General features: G+C 42.8%; 1 protein-coding gene across 2 annotated transcripts in view; it reads right to left on the bottom strand.

Moving 5' to 3' along the window:
* LOC310785898 (cytochrome P450 2J2-like) overlaps positions 1-15052 on the bottom strand; it is a gene marked incomplete at both ends in the record, with an annotated part of 35188 nt that extends 20136 nt beyond the window's left edge. Inside the window, 9 exons of one of the 2 annotated variants that reach the window (XM_083647064.1) lie at positions 10042-10330; positions 10863-11004; positions 11106-11293; positions 12205-12346; positions 12435-12611; positions 13451-13611; positions 13958-14110; positions 14314-14479; positions 14861-15052. In XM_083647064.1, coding sequence (XP_083503190.1) covers positions 10155-10330; positions 10863-11004; positions 11106-11293; positions 12205-12346; positions 12435-12611; positions 13451-13611; positions 13958-14110; positions 14314-14479; positions 14861-15052 — 1497 coding nt within the window. Of the gene's footprint in view, positions 1-10041; positions 10331-10862; positions 11005-11105; positions 11294-12204; positions 12347-12434; positions 12612-13450; positions 13612-13957; positions 14111-14313; positions 14480-14860 lie in introns of those variants that run through there. The other variant, XM_083647065.1, reaches the window with a different exon arrangement.
* Positions 15053-15308: the final 256 nt, after the last annotated feature.

Below are 15308 nucleotides of genomic sequence, written 5' to 3'. Positions count from 1 at the left end.
ACGCTGTTAGGACTATTGGTGCCAAATTTGCATCAAAGACGTTTGGCATGGGACTGGACCTTTGTGCAAAGTTTGGTTAGTTTTCATGTATGGGAAGTCGAACTTCCCGGGAGAAGAAGAATAATACAGGCAAATACAATAAGTGGCCCTGCCGCTTCGCTGGCCCGGCCACTAATTAAACATTAACTACTATATTCAATGCAATAATAAGTGTATGAAAAAGCATCTATTTTGAATACATGTATTTGAAAGGAATGTATGTACAGTATATATGTATATAATGTGTAAATAATATTTAATATGTATAAACAATCGGGTATCAGGTATTGCACAGTTATTTACCGTTCAATGTGAAAGAGGCTTTGAGTCAGATATTGCACAGATATTTCTCAGTAAAACATATTTCAAATTTTGTGTGTGGTGTGCACAGTTATTTCACAGTAAACATCGTTGTTCTTAAAACTTGTTTTGTGACAATGACAAATAAAGCTCATTCATTCATTCAACATATAGCAAAAAAAAAGAATGTGCGTACCTGGGGGAGGGGCCGTTTCCCCCCACGGCCACGCACACACACACATTACCGGAAGTAACATGACTGAGTGTATCTATGAGAGCATAGTAAACCCTCCCAATAACGTACCTGGCTGGAGTCTAGGATCATGGTATTTCATTTTGAGAAATATTTTCTTATGCAATCCAAATTTATGGCTACTAACATGTCTATGCATTCAAACATTTGAATTTATTCCCCACACATATACACATTTGAATTATTCATGTTTCCCCCCCACACACATTCAAATATGGTGATATACTGCACAGCTATAAGTCTCAGAACATTTGTGAACATTATTCTACAAGCTCAAAAACAATATGAGCCAGATTTAATCTCATGGAATCTCAGGAATCTCTCTCTCAACAGAGTTCTGTTCTTGTGTGATGATTGATGAATGCTTGCAGTAACTAAGCAGCAGAACAACATTCATAGAACCTGTTGAAGTGTAACTGATGTTGACATTGGGCATACTGTATACAACTTAACTACATTTTGAATACTTGAAAATCCACAAGGGGTGCAACATTAACTGTTTGATTTTGAGTCTGTTTGAGTGTCTTTTGAAACTGTAGTGAAATATATTTTTAGACAGGTCTGATTGGATGGAGATTCTGCAAAACGCCTGTGGAGAATTTCCATAGCTTTGAAGTGACTTCATCTGTGATGGACGTCAGTTAATGTTAAATATAATACTGAGCATGAGATGTCTTGAAATCTAGCCTTGTATGAATGTCCAATAGGCAACAGATCAGAGTGACATTTCAGGGCATATAAACAAGCTGTGTCACATGACCAGGCAGAGCAACCTTTGGGCCAGACCTTGCCTCCCCCTCTGACAATCAAATCTATACCTATATATATAGTCATTAAATTATCTGTGCCATGGCTTATGGCTGTCTATATATAGTCATTAAACGATCTGTGAAAATATATTTTATTTTCCTGTGTAAATGCTGTTGGAGGGATCCTTACCTCTTAGTGTCCCATAAGTGCTTCTTTTGCAGTATTAAGAGTCTTCAGGCATAATATGTAACAAGTCCATGTGATACACCCAGTCTCCTCGTATTTTGCTTTGGTGAAGTAGTAACACCAATTCCAGTTGAAGTAGGTGACTTTTAGCCTTCGATACTACGCAGGGAGCCAGATGATGTCTGATCTCTCCTGATTAGGGCGTGTGTGTGTGTGTGTGGTGAGGACATCCTCATCTTCACCATCAAGGCCCGCCTACAAGTCCTACCAACAAAATATAACCTGGCAACCTGGTATCCATCAACACATGACCCACACTGTATCCTACACCCAACCCCCCGCGACAAAGAGACAATAGCACATATCCTAAACCGTTAACGGCTGCAGCCAATACAAAGGACTTTACATAAGCAGGCACGACCGCCTGGTGGATCTGGTGTCAAACAGCATCAGAGAAGTACAGGACAATACAACACAAATGCACAAACACAGCACTGTCAAACTGGACTGGTTCAATCACAACACCACCGACAACAACACACTGCACAATATCCCAAATACCCCAGACATTGTTTTCATCAATGAAAGCAGAAAGTCAGTCACCATCATTGAAATAGCCTGCTCTTTTGATCTGTACATGGACACCTGCTTCACAACCAAACTCATGAAATATCAGCCCTTGGTAGAATATATTACAACTCTAGGCTACAGCTGCCAACTCATTGTGCTTGTGTTTGGGAGTCTGGGGCATGTCCACAAACTCGTGCTCCGTGGACTGCAACTAGGTAGGCTGCTAAAGCCTGATGCAAAAAAATTAGCAAAATACTGCTCCATTTCAGCCATAATAGGCAGCCTCTTTATCTGGAGAAGACGATGCTTTGTATACCCTTGAGTGCTAAACATGCTTACATATGTTAGTTTGCATACATTATATTTAAGTCATCATCTTGCTGCAATGTCTTTTCCTGTGCTTAAGAAGTACATGGTTCAATATAAATGTACTGTACTGCGGCCTTCTTCTAAAATGTTTGGGTCTGTAATATTTGCTGTACTTTAGATCCAAATAAAAGTATTTAAATGTGTGTGTCTGTCTGTCTGTCTGTCTGTCGCAGGCTGGAATTGTTTTCACCTTGTGAGCCTGTGTGTGTGCACGCACATGCATGCATCAGAGAGAGAGAGAGCATGAACGAGACAGGAAGTGAGAGAACTCTGGAACTGACAGTATTGAAAGAACATGGTCATATTCTGATCGAAGATCAGAATGCTGCAGGACAGCTTTACTGCAGGTTTGCCCTATCTCCCAGTTCAATCAGGAGAGACTAGAGACCAAAGTATGAATAAAGTGATATTTATTACAATAAAGTGAATAATTGACTACAGAAGAATGTTGAGAATAAAGTAGTGTTATTAGTCTTTGGCGGTTAGACACCGCAGGGAGATCTTGAGAGAGCAGCATCAGCCCAGATCAGCATCCAGATATATCCCCCTGCAGTGTCTAGATACTGGTGGTGCTGGTGATCTTCCTTCTGAGACTTATCATGAGACTCTTCCGACTGGAATCGGATAGGTCTGCGATGACCGGGAGGAGAAGGGGAGGAGGAGGGTGCGATCCTGACAGCAGCGGTGTTTGAGAGGCTGTATGAGACAGAAACAAGCATATTTAAGGAACCCGCCTCCAAGCAATTGGCTTACGACTGGGTTGTGGAGCAACGTGATAGGCTTATGCTGGAGGTGCGTAGGGTGGGAGGTGGTGAGAGCAGTGATGTGACACTATGCAATTGGTTAACAGAGACTGGGCGGCAACCAGCTGATTGTTCATTGAAACCCGGAAATTGACAGCTTATTATGATCTTGTGAGTAGATTGAAGAGTGGAGATATAAAGTGAATTAAGGAAGTGTAAAAGATATTATAGTCTTCCTGCTTGAACTTACGTTGAGAACTACATTTCAATCAGGAGAGACTAGAGACCAAAGTATGAATAAAGTGATATTTATTACAATAAAGTGAATAATTGACTACAGAAGAATGTTGAGAATAAAGTAGTGTTATTAGTCTTTGGCGGTTAGACACCGCAGGGAGATCTTGAGAGAGCAGCATCAGCCCAGATCAGCATCCAGATATATCCCCAAAAGATAGGCGAAAGCCCAGAAAACACAGCACTATGAAATTCCCAAATGGAAATGAACTTACCAGTAAGAGACGAACAGGCAGTAATATCTTACCAGGAAAGCGTGATCACTGAGGGATTAAACATAATTAAGCATGATAGAACATATATCATTGATTAGAAGCAGCAGAATTTAATGAATGAAAACAAGAGCATCCTGAAATTAGCATTAGGAGCATAACCAGCAATGCGAGTATGTTAGGAACTGACCTGCATGATTAAAGTCAGCAATGACCCAAGACAGTAACGACTTGCTTGATGCTCATAGCCAGTAGCTTATACATTTACCTGAATAAGACTTATCCCGGGCTTGACCTCGTCAACCGGTAGCTTATACATTCACCTGAATAAGACTTATCCCGGGCTTGACCTCGTCAACCGGTAGCTTATATATGCACCTGAATAAGACTTATCCCGGGCTTGACCTCGTCAACCGGTAGCTTATACATTCACCTGAATAAGACTTATCCCGGGCTTGACCTCGTCAACCGGTAGCTTATACATTCACCTGAATAAGACTTATCCCGGGCTTGACCTCGTCAACCGGTAGCTTATACATTCACCTGAATAAGACTTATCCCGGGCTTGACCTCGTCAACCGGTAGCTTATACATGCATGAACATGTCAGCCTTGACATGGGGTCAGCACTGACCAGCATGATAGTTTTAAGGTCAGCAATGACCAGCATGACTATGTCAGCCTTGACATATGGTCAGCAATGACCAGCATGATAGAGTTTAAGGTCAGCAATGACCACTGACCAGCATGATAGTTTCAGGTCAGCAATGACCAGCATGATTATGTCAGCCTTGACAAAGGGTCAGCAATGACCAGCATGATAGAGTTTAAGGTCAGCAATGACCAGCCTTGACATGTCAGCCTTGACATGGGGTCAGCACTGACCGGCATTATAGAGTTTAAGGTCAGCAATGACCAGCATGAATATGTCAGCCTTGACATTGGGCAGCACTGAGCTTAATCAGCTGTGGATGAGTCAGCATTGACGTGCACTGATAGCATTACAGCTATGTGGCTAGGAATTTAGGATGAAAGGACAGCAAGACCTGCAGAGTTAGCACGACAATTATCATAGCCCAATAAAATCCCCAAAAATGATTAAATTGTTGTGCGTTTTTTTTTTTTTTTCTCTCTCTCTCTCCATAATCAGAATCTATATTTATTATTATTAATAAATAATGACATAGCAGAAGAAGCTGAACACTTAACTAGTTATAATAGACCACCACCACCAGTCATATGCAAGCTTACCTAAGCTTTTAAGGCTTTAGAGATCTTTGAGCATTGATGATAGCCATTGCATCAGGACGCACGTAGGAGGCATATGCAGAAGATGACCAACGGCCCATCTGTTGAAGGGATGCTGTTGAAATGCCCTGTAAGGCCGCAGACGTGGCTGCACCGATCCGGAACGAATGCCCTGAGTATTGCTTTGGGGGTATGTTACATCTAGAGAGAATCTGCTGTAAATGATGGCTAAACCAGTATTTGGACATGGGATTGTTATCTGGGGTTAAAAACAGAGGGGCATGAGGGTCAGAAAAAGGCCTAAACTTCAGAAATTTGCACATGGATTTAAAAGGACAAAATCGGGAGTCTATGCGACCAATAATTATGGCACAAGCGCCACCCGTTTTGGAATGCTTCAGAGTGAGACTGAAGAAGCCTGGGTGAAAAGTTATGTCCGACATAGCAACATCTTTGGTCAGATCAAATTTGTTTGAAGAGGTGGTGAATTCACCGGCCCTTAAAAACCCATAAAAAGCTAAAAGGAAGGAACACTCCAAAAGAGCGTCTACATAGGGAGAGATATAACCATCTCTCACGACCTGTAACATTTTATGCAAAATGGATAGAGTAATAGGAAGCCTATTATCATTATTGGCGGGGGAACTTTTTGCAATACCCTTAAAAATTAATTTAATGGTGGGATTGGTAAATAGGCTAGGAAAAGATGGATCAATACATTTAGCATTAAACTGGATGCCAGCGACCAGACCTCGAATATACTGTGGCTTAAAATGACGCACATCGATGCAGTAAGAAATGAAAGCACAAACTGCAGTGATAGTAACTGGTTTTAGAGACAGATTTAAGGATGAACAAAACAGGCCAAATGTTTTCCAAGCAAAATCGTATGATTTCAGGGTAGAGGCTGCTAGCCCTTTCCTCATATAAAACCTGGCTGATTCCAGATAAGCCTCCAAAGAATGTGGTCTCAGTACAGGGCTAATTCCTCTAGAGGGGGTACTGGTACAGGCATTGGGCTGGCTTCTGGGCAGAGAGTCCTGAACACCTGGAATTTAAACCGGGATAGAGAATCAGCAATAGAATTTTCATGACCAGGCACATGCCGAGCAGTAATTATGAAATTGTGTTTGACAGACAACCACGTGATGCAGCGCATGAATGGCATAATTTGGGGACATGATGAGCGGCCTTTATTAATTATGCTTACGACCGCTTCATTGTCGCACTGAAGAGAAATGCGTTTGCGACACCACAACTTCCCCCACACGTGACACGCTGCAGCTACCGGGTAAATCTCGAACAGAGCAGAAGATTGGGTGACTTGGGGGAAATCAACAGGCCATTTGCAGGAAAACCACTGCTCTTGAAAATACCCTCCAAAACCCGCAGAGGGCGCAGCGTCTGTAAAGAACATTAGAGAGTCAGAGGAATAAATCAAGTCGTCATAGAAAAACGTCACGCCATTCCAATGCTCCAACAGGCGAGACCAAAAGCGCAGGTCGGAGCGACAACCTTCATCCAAAACAATATCATCATGCAGATTATGCACAGATGAAGCCAAGGTCAGCAATCTAGAAATAAACGAGCGCCCCTGGGGAATAACACGAATAGCATAATTTAAATGGCCTAGAAGCGAGAGCATTTGCTGCTTGGTTATGGACTGCGCAGCTGTGAACGATTGAATAATTTCACGAATACGGACAAGTTTCTCCTCTGGAAGGGAGGCTTTCATTTCCACTGAATCCAGAGTAATGCCCAGAAACTCGAGGCGAGTGGCTGGACCAATGGTCTTTTCGGCAGAGAGAGGAACGCCTAGATAGTTGAACAGGTGTTTCAACTTGTCTAATGAAGAGCCAGTGTTGTCGTACGGAGGGTCTATTAACAAAAAATCGTCAAGCAAGTGGAGCAGGGAGGGAACACGGACCCTGTTTAGAAGGATCCAGCAAAGAGCTTCGGAGATCTGATTGAATATAAATGGACTACTTCTACAGCCGAATGTGAGGCGCGTGGCAAAATACATATTGGATTCCCATTTTACTCCGAAATAATGCCACTGTGAGGGATGAATTGGCATAATCTTGAAGGCGTCTGTAATATCGGCTTTGGACAGCCATGCGCCTTGGCCAGCTAGCTTAATTAGGTGGATGGCATTGTCAACAGTGGAGTAATACAGAGAAAAAGGTTGAGGAGGAATTAAGCTATTCACACTTGGAATGGGCCCGGAGTGAGGAGCGGATAGATCATACACCAGCCTTTTCTTGCCGGAATATTTTCTAGTGGCTATACCGATGGGACTGGAGCGAAAGACTTTAAATGGAGAGGCCTTGAAAGGCCCGATTAAATAGCCTTTATCGAGCTCTTTTTGAAGAAGCTGAGAAACTAATTCTGGCTCTTTCAGCGCCGACTGAAGATTTTTACAAACGAATGAGGAGGCCAGTGATGAGATAACTCCTACCCGAAACCCTTGTGACAGACCAGTAAGCAAGTTATCAACAAAAACACAATCATGATGGAACGACAGTTCGGATGCTAGTGCTGGAATGTTTATTGGCGTTGAAGGATGTTTTTTCAGTATCTCTTGAAACCACGACGATTCGGCAGGGGGCGGAACCGACGTGGACATGCAGACTTCGGGTGAGCGTCTTTGCAATAGCTGCAAATATGGAGGAAAATGCAATTGGGGTAAGTGCAAGAATTTTCATTGAAATTATTGCAGACTGGTAGTTTTTTATAATTTTGCACCTTGCGCCCGCGACCGTCAGATTTGTCTTGGTCAGATTCAGGGTTGAATTTGTGAGGAGATGAAGCCACATACTCTCTAGGGCGGAAAGGCACAGTGGAGCACAAAGCAGCTGTATGGCCCATGTTGCCACAGGTGTAACAAGAGAGTGCTTGAGAGCCCCCCACCAGCATGATCAGAAGTTCTGTATCCAGGATAGACCAGTTCAAACGAGCGTTGGTTTGAGAGATGTAGAGTGCCGCTTTATTTGCAAACGCTTTATGGTACTGGTAGAAAATGTTTTTTCCATACCTTAAATTAAGATCTGCGATCAGAGCCAAATAAATATCCATCTCTTGCCTGCGCTCAGGATAAACTGAACAGATAATATCTCGGAACAAGCCAAATGCCACAACGAATTCTCCGATAGATATGTCCCTGGCCAGTCTGGGATCGGTAGATTTAAATATGGCAGTAAAGTCGTCAGTTGATGCGATTCTACGGTCACACTCAGGGGATGGCAGTATCAGGCTGATTAAATTAATATTTTTTCCCCTGCAAGATTTTTGCCCGAAGGCGAGGAGAAATATTAGCACCAGAGGGTACATATGGCCTACCTATTGATGACGGGGCTGCGATAGCTGAGGCCAGAGTGAACGGCCCTGCAGGGGCGCTTGCCATAGGCATACCTGCTGGGTTGAAAGGAATCACTGGAACCTGGTACGGCAAAAATTGAGCGACAGGAACAGAGGAGGTTGATGCCTGCGCATTTTCCAGCTGCTGGAGTCGAGCGTCCACTGACTTCATAGTATTAGACATGGACTGCATCGCGGCTATGAAAGCGGCATTATCTGACTGGACAGTAGGCACAAAGACAGGAGGCACAAAGACAGACTTCTTTTTAGCTTGCTGAGAATGATTTGTTTTTTGCGAGCGTTTGCGGTGAGGCAGAGACTGAACTGAAGGCTGGGTTGGAGGAGGCGGAGGCGGAGCGGGGGAAGAAAAGCCGGGAGGCTCGGTGCGAGCAGGAGACTCAAATACTTCCGCAGCTAGATCCTGAAGCTGACTGAGGTGTAACCCCGGAGCTGGTATAATGCCGTGCTGATTTAGTAAATCCACAACCTCGGCCGCTGAATAGCCCTGCCGAGCAGCAAGGCGGGCGCTACGCCGCGGGGAACCAGAACCCGCAGTGTCAGTTTCGCCATCAAACAGTTCATCCGAATCGTACATGGTGCTTTGACTCGTGAACCCGACAAAAACAGCAACAAAATCACACCAATGTAGAACGCCATACAACCTGATCAAGGACAGTTTCTGAAGCAGCAAGAGCAAAAAGCAGTAATGACAGCAGAGTGGTCGTTTGACTGCGATCCTGACAGCAGCGGTGTTTGAGAGGCTGTATGAGACAGAAACAAGCATATTTAAGGAACCCGCCTCCAAGCAATTGGCTTACGACTGGGTTGTGGAGCAACGTGATAGGCTTATGCTGGAGGTGCGTAGGGTGGGAGGTGGTGAGAGCAGTGATGTGACACTATGCAATTGGTTAACAGAGACTGGGCGGCAACCAGCTGATTGTTCATTGAAACCCGGAAATTGACAGCTTATTATGATCTTGTGAGTAGATTGAAGAGTGGAGATATAAAGTGAATTAAGGAAGTGTAAAAGATATTATAGTCTTCCTGCTTGAACTTACGTTGAGAACTACATAAGTCATAGGCTCTCATTGTTGTCAAAAAAAATACATTAAAAGAGACATAATGCTGCCTTGATTAAGTGAGGTCTTAAGACTAAATTTCAAGCATGAAGACCATTATCTGCAGCTAATGCCCAGTTTCAGGTTATAGCACCCCCATGCTGTGATGTCATACTTGCTGATGTCATCGGTGATGTCATACTTACTGTACTGCTGTGATGTCATACATGACAAAGTATAAATAAGCAATGTTTCAGTCTATTGCTCTCTCTGGCACTCCTCTCGGTCTCAAGCCATTCATTTCCCTCCAACCACCTAAGCCTTTCAGCATAATAGAGGTACTCTGTGTTTTACTATGTGTTACTCGCCTATGCTCTCCTATGGCTGTCACCCGCAGTTGCTGTGAGTAGGTAGCTGGTGAATGTCGCTGCCTGTCTTATGGTTCTGTACATTTATGATGGTGGTAGGCTATAGCCCGTTTGGCCTTTATATGAATGTTCACCAACTGGCCAAAGATGTGATAACAGATATGATAGTAAATCATTTTGTATTTTCAGCAGCATTGAGAGTCGAGCCTCTTTCCTACACATTTCCTACAAGAACAATTTGTTTAATTACACACAATGAAAAATACAAGCAGATTGATACATATGAAACCCCATAGGCAACTATACAGCAGACAAAGTGGGATCTTACAAAATAGTTGTAGCTTTCTGTTACAGACCATTGGTTACATTATTAATGACATGAAAAGGGTTCCGTGCGATCAGCGAGGTTCAGCGAGCCTTGGCATAGACCTTGAAGGGATACGGTGTGCGTGTAATTCCAACGATCCCTTCTGTACTCAACTCAACTCCGTCCAGAGTGGAGAAAGAGAACTTCTGGAATAAGCTGATGAAAAACAGGAACAGCTCCATCTTGGCTAGGCCTTCTCCTGCACATGCACGTTTCCCTGACACACAGATACACAAGATGTAGGACAAGGATAGAAACTCAGGATCACATAATTTTCCAGATTTATCAAATCATGTTGAAAATTAGGGATAAGTTAGAATTAGTTCTCAACTAGAGACTGAGAACTTTCTCCCAGCTTTCATTGTTAAAACTGGGTGGAAATAGAGTTAAAAAAAATCTGCATCATAGAACCAATCCAAAGTGCAGAAGGGGCGGTCACATGCAGAAGTCGCGTGCTTGTAAACAGATAGAACAGAATCAAATAATGTAACGTTGCTCAGGACATGGATTTTCAATGTCTCTGTGTTACAAAGTGATTCCAGGAATCTTCAGTTTGTTTCATTATGTAGGATAATGGGAGGAGAGCATGATTTCTGTTAACTTGGCAAAGGGGCGTAGGTTTGTTAGGTTTGTAGGTTTGTTTGTTGTCTCACGGCCATTCAAACCACTTTCTTTTACAAGAGGTTTCCCAGATGATTGGTAGGTGTAAATCTCCAATTGTCTGGGAGCCGAGACTAATGTTAGTTTACCTGCAGAAAAAGGCAAGAACGCTTCTCTCCTCACAAACTTGCCCTCAGCATCCAGGAAGTGTGCAGGGTTGAAGGTATCTGGAGTCTCCCATTCATTCTTGTCAAACATCACAGAGGTCAGGATGGGAATCACGGTCGTACCCTAAACACGACTCAGAGGTTAACACCAAGCAATGTTGCAGCATTGGCTGACTGACCAAGCCAGTTTAGACTACTTGAAAGACTGAAGTCTGAGTAGATCACCTTGGGTATGAAGTAACCCCCCACCGTTGTGTCCTTGGCGGCCATCCTGAATGCATTGAGGGGAACAATGTTTCCCATCCTCTGGATCTCATGGATGACAGCATCAGTGTAGGGCATGTTGGGTCTGTCGGCCATAGTGGGCTGGCGGGTCTGTCCAATCACTGTGTCTATCTCTGCCTGGACTTTCTCTAGGTATTGAAATAGAAGGATTTAATCTAATAGCAATTAGGGAAAAAGGTTCAGGACAAAGCAACTTGATTCCATCAATCATCTGTATAGGACAAAGCATTTTAGAGCAAGCTCTTTTGTCAGGGCACAATACATGCACATTAAAACATTACAGCAGGCAGACACCCACATTAAAGTATCTATTTCTATTAACAAAAAGAAGCATTCTCATTCCCACTACAGGACAGGTGCTGCTTTTTCTGTGTGTTTTAATGTGCATATAGTCTTCTCTTATGTGTTGTGCCCTGATGAAGTAGCTTCCACCAAATCACATGGGATAATAGGGTGATAGGGGATCAAAAATCCCCGTCCTGAACCAATGTTATTAGCTTTATCCTTGCCTGGAGGACAGAAGGACCCCTTCAGAGGTCCTTTGGGGAAAACTATTACAAACTACAACAAAGATTTAAGGTTTATTATTATTATTATTATTATTATTATTATTATTATTATTGTTGTTGTTGTTGTTGTTGTTGTTGTTGTTGTTGTTGTTGTTGTTGTTGTTGTTGTTGTTACTAGTGCAGTACCATTGCTGCTTGCACCACTCCCCAATTGGTCAAATTGAAATTCGACATTACACTTTCTCAGGTCACCAGCAGCGCACACGACAAGTTTCAAGACAATCGGATGAATTACATGAAATTTGACACTGCACTTTCTTGGGGCCCCAGCAGCACACACCCACAAAGGTGTTTTTTCTTTTTTGAATTTTGAATTTTGGGGGGCATTTTGCCTTTATTTGATAGGACAGTAGACAGACAGGAAAGGTGGGGGGAGAGAGACAGGGGATGACATACGGCAAAGGACCACTAAACTCACATCTGCTCTTTTTCAAATTCACAGAGAGCTCAGGGTTTAGGATTTCACCTACCCTGGATCTCGGGGTCATTGATGAGGTAAACCAAGGCCCACTGCAAAGTGGTGGATGTGGTCTCAGTTCCAGCTATGAACATATCAAGAGAGCACAGAGCCAAGTTGGCCTCATTGAAGCCTAGATCAGAATCTCCTTTGTGCTGTTGAGAAATGAAGAAAATAATATACAGTATTGAATGAAAGGGCAATGATTGTACAGCGTTGTGTGCAGTGTAGCTGCTCACATACATTTTCCATTTCCTTGAGGAAAGCATCAATGTAGTCCCGGAGATTGTTGGGGTCCAGGTCCTGCTTGTGCCTCTTTATCTCTTGACTGATGAAGCCTTCCAAGTACTTGTAGTGGCGAAACATCTTGTTGTGAGGGCCTGGCAAATGCTTCATCACTTTAGGGAAGGCCTCATACAGCTACAGGAAGAAAAGTCACATTGGTTTCATTCATGCATTTTTTTTGGCCATTCAATAAATCTGTGTCCAGAGACAATGTAGCGACTCTGCCTCTGAGAGCACATGGGCCCCCTGACCATAGAGCAACAGAGCTGCCCCTCTTCTTTTTACCCTCCTACCCTTGCCTAGGTCCAGACCTTCGAATTTGCCTGCTCCAAGTGTAACGAATTGACAATTCAGTCCGATATCAGTCTACTCAACCTTCTTACTCAAATACAGAGGAGAGGCCGGTAGAGGCTGCCAATCTTCTTGGTGATGATCTCAATGGTTTACAGTAATTATACTCATGTCTCAAAACGAATGTGCTAATGATTTATTGAGGCTAAACACAGCACCTTTAATGAAGCAGGATTGTCCTACATCCGTTCCCAACCTGTGGGCCGGGGCACACTGGTGGGCCACAAAGGTATTGCAAGTGGCCCACCAAATCATTTGCAAAACATTACAATGTTCCTGAAGAAAATGTAATTATTATTATTGTTATGTATGAGAATGCATTTATCCATTGTTGAATGATACCGTTATTTAATTTGTAATACATTATGTTAATTAGCCTATTGTAGCTGTGGTGCTGATGGACAGCTCCTTTTATCGTTAAAATAAAAAGTGCTCTGATAATGCATTATTTGGCCTCTGTACTGTTTATGGTAGGATGTTATGCCACCAACATTTTTTAGATTTTCAGAGTCGGAAAAGGTTGAGAACAGAAAAAAAAAGAAAATAAATTAGAAGAGATGTCTCTATCTACTTAAAAAAAACAAAAACACAATGACTGAATTAAAAGGATATTGTTCTCTTACTACACCCCATACGGAGCCCTCCAGCCAAAGGGCTTCAGACAGATACTTTAACATGATATGGAATTTGTGGTCGTTGTAGTCAAACCGTCTCCCGAACACCAACTGGCAAATGATGTTGGACACAGCATTGTTGAAGAGGCGTGCTGGGTTGAAAGGTTCACCTGGAGTAAAGATGTCCAGAGTTCAGAAAATGCCATTGCTTTAATTATAGGAACATTTCAATCATGAGAGGCCAGTTGGTCAGATTTAACAAGCGGCTTTAATTAGCAAATGGCAAGCATGACAACTACTTTGGCGTATGACAGCTGTTCCTTGTAATGATGTGTGGGAATCTGAGCCCATACTAATTGTCAATTTCTCCGGATAAGAGCGTCAAACAGCTTGAATGTAAATTATGTGCCATTTTGTTTAAGGATCCACTTGAATTATTGAATTATGCAGTAATTGTTGTTTTCTGTGTTGCTTCTTTTCCACTGCTCCCGTCCCTTCTGAACTACTTCCTCTTACCTTTTTCCTTCTCCACCTCTTCTTGTAGGTAGCGAATCTCCTCACAGATACACTGTTCCATGAGGCTTTTGCCCAGGCCGAAGCTACGTAAGGTAGACAAGGCAAAGCGCCGCTGGGTCTTCCATGTTTCACCATTGCTGTCAAAGAGACCAGCTGGACAAGCATGTAACACACAGTATAAGACACTCAGTTAATTTAGAAGTAGCCTATAATCATTAGGCTGAGTTCCATATACAGTAGGCCTACTGTGCATTAGGCCCTAATGTACAGTAGACCTATATGGAATTCATTCCTGTACAGTACACCAAGAGAGAGGTAGAGGTAGGGAATGAGACAGAAAGAGAGAGATTTTGTACCTGAGGTTCCGGAATAAATCCTGTCAGCTATTGAACGGTATGGCCGGTCCACAAAGTTCTCACCCTGTGTCACTATGGCTTCCTTCACCATCTTGTACCCAGACAGAAACACTATCTTATCCTTGCCAAGACGGACGCTGAACACATTCCCATAGACATCGCTGAGCTGTGGACATTAAACCAGAGAAGAGCCAACATTGGTTAACTAGTAAGAAGAAAACAGCAACAGATAAGTACAAAATGTATGGGCATAGCAGCTGGAAATGTGCTTGCTCCTACATGAGATATATTTTCTTGTGTTTGCAGTTTGACCACTAGGTGTCAGTATTTCCCATTATTTTCTAGGACTAAAATAAAATAAAGAACGCACATCTCCTAAAGCAATTGAAAATTAAAGAGAACTATAAGAAGAAAGCACAATTTGAAAATTATAAGTTACATTTACAGTTTAAACTTTAAAGCATTCCATTATTAATTTGAATCTTTTATCCTAAAGTGCCCTAAAAAAAAGAAAGAAAGAAGGAAGGACGAAAAGAAAAAAGCTTACCTTTGTAAAGTAAATGTGAGGCTGTTTTGTGTCAACACTGAAGAAGTTCCCCACAAAGGGAAGAGCCAGTGGACCCGGGGGATAGTTTGGAGGATTCCTGTATCTGACGAAATCCGCTATCAGGAGGAAGAAGGAAATAAACAGCAGTATCGCCTTGAGGTCCAGCTCCAACAAAACATTATAAAGCCACATGGTTAAGCAGAGCCAAGCCAGCAGCTGACCAGTGTGGAAAATGTCCCTCTTCCTGTTTTTCTGTTGTCACCGTTGAAGCACTTTGGGGTGGAAATTGTTCACTGAATAGGCGACTCACATCACACATCCAGTGACTACGTGCGATGAATATTGATAACAGAAAAGTAATACAACAACTAAGCTAAGTCTGAGGACAAAGGTGCTCAGAATCAGCCTTACATAATAACCAACTAGCCAACTGGCCACTATCCAGTTG

Source organism: Poromitra crassiceps, assembly GCF_964638095.1.
Source record: "Poromitra crassiceps genome assembly, chromosome: 12".
In the NCBI taxonomy this organism is placed as follows: Eukaryota; Metazoa; Chordata; class Actinopteri; order Beryciformes; family Melamphaidae; genus Poromitra; species Poromitra crassiceps.
Note: the sequence above shows the minus strand (reverse complement) of the source record. Positions and strands in the feature narration are given on the sequence as shown.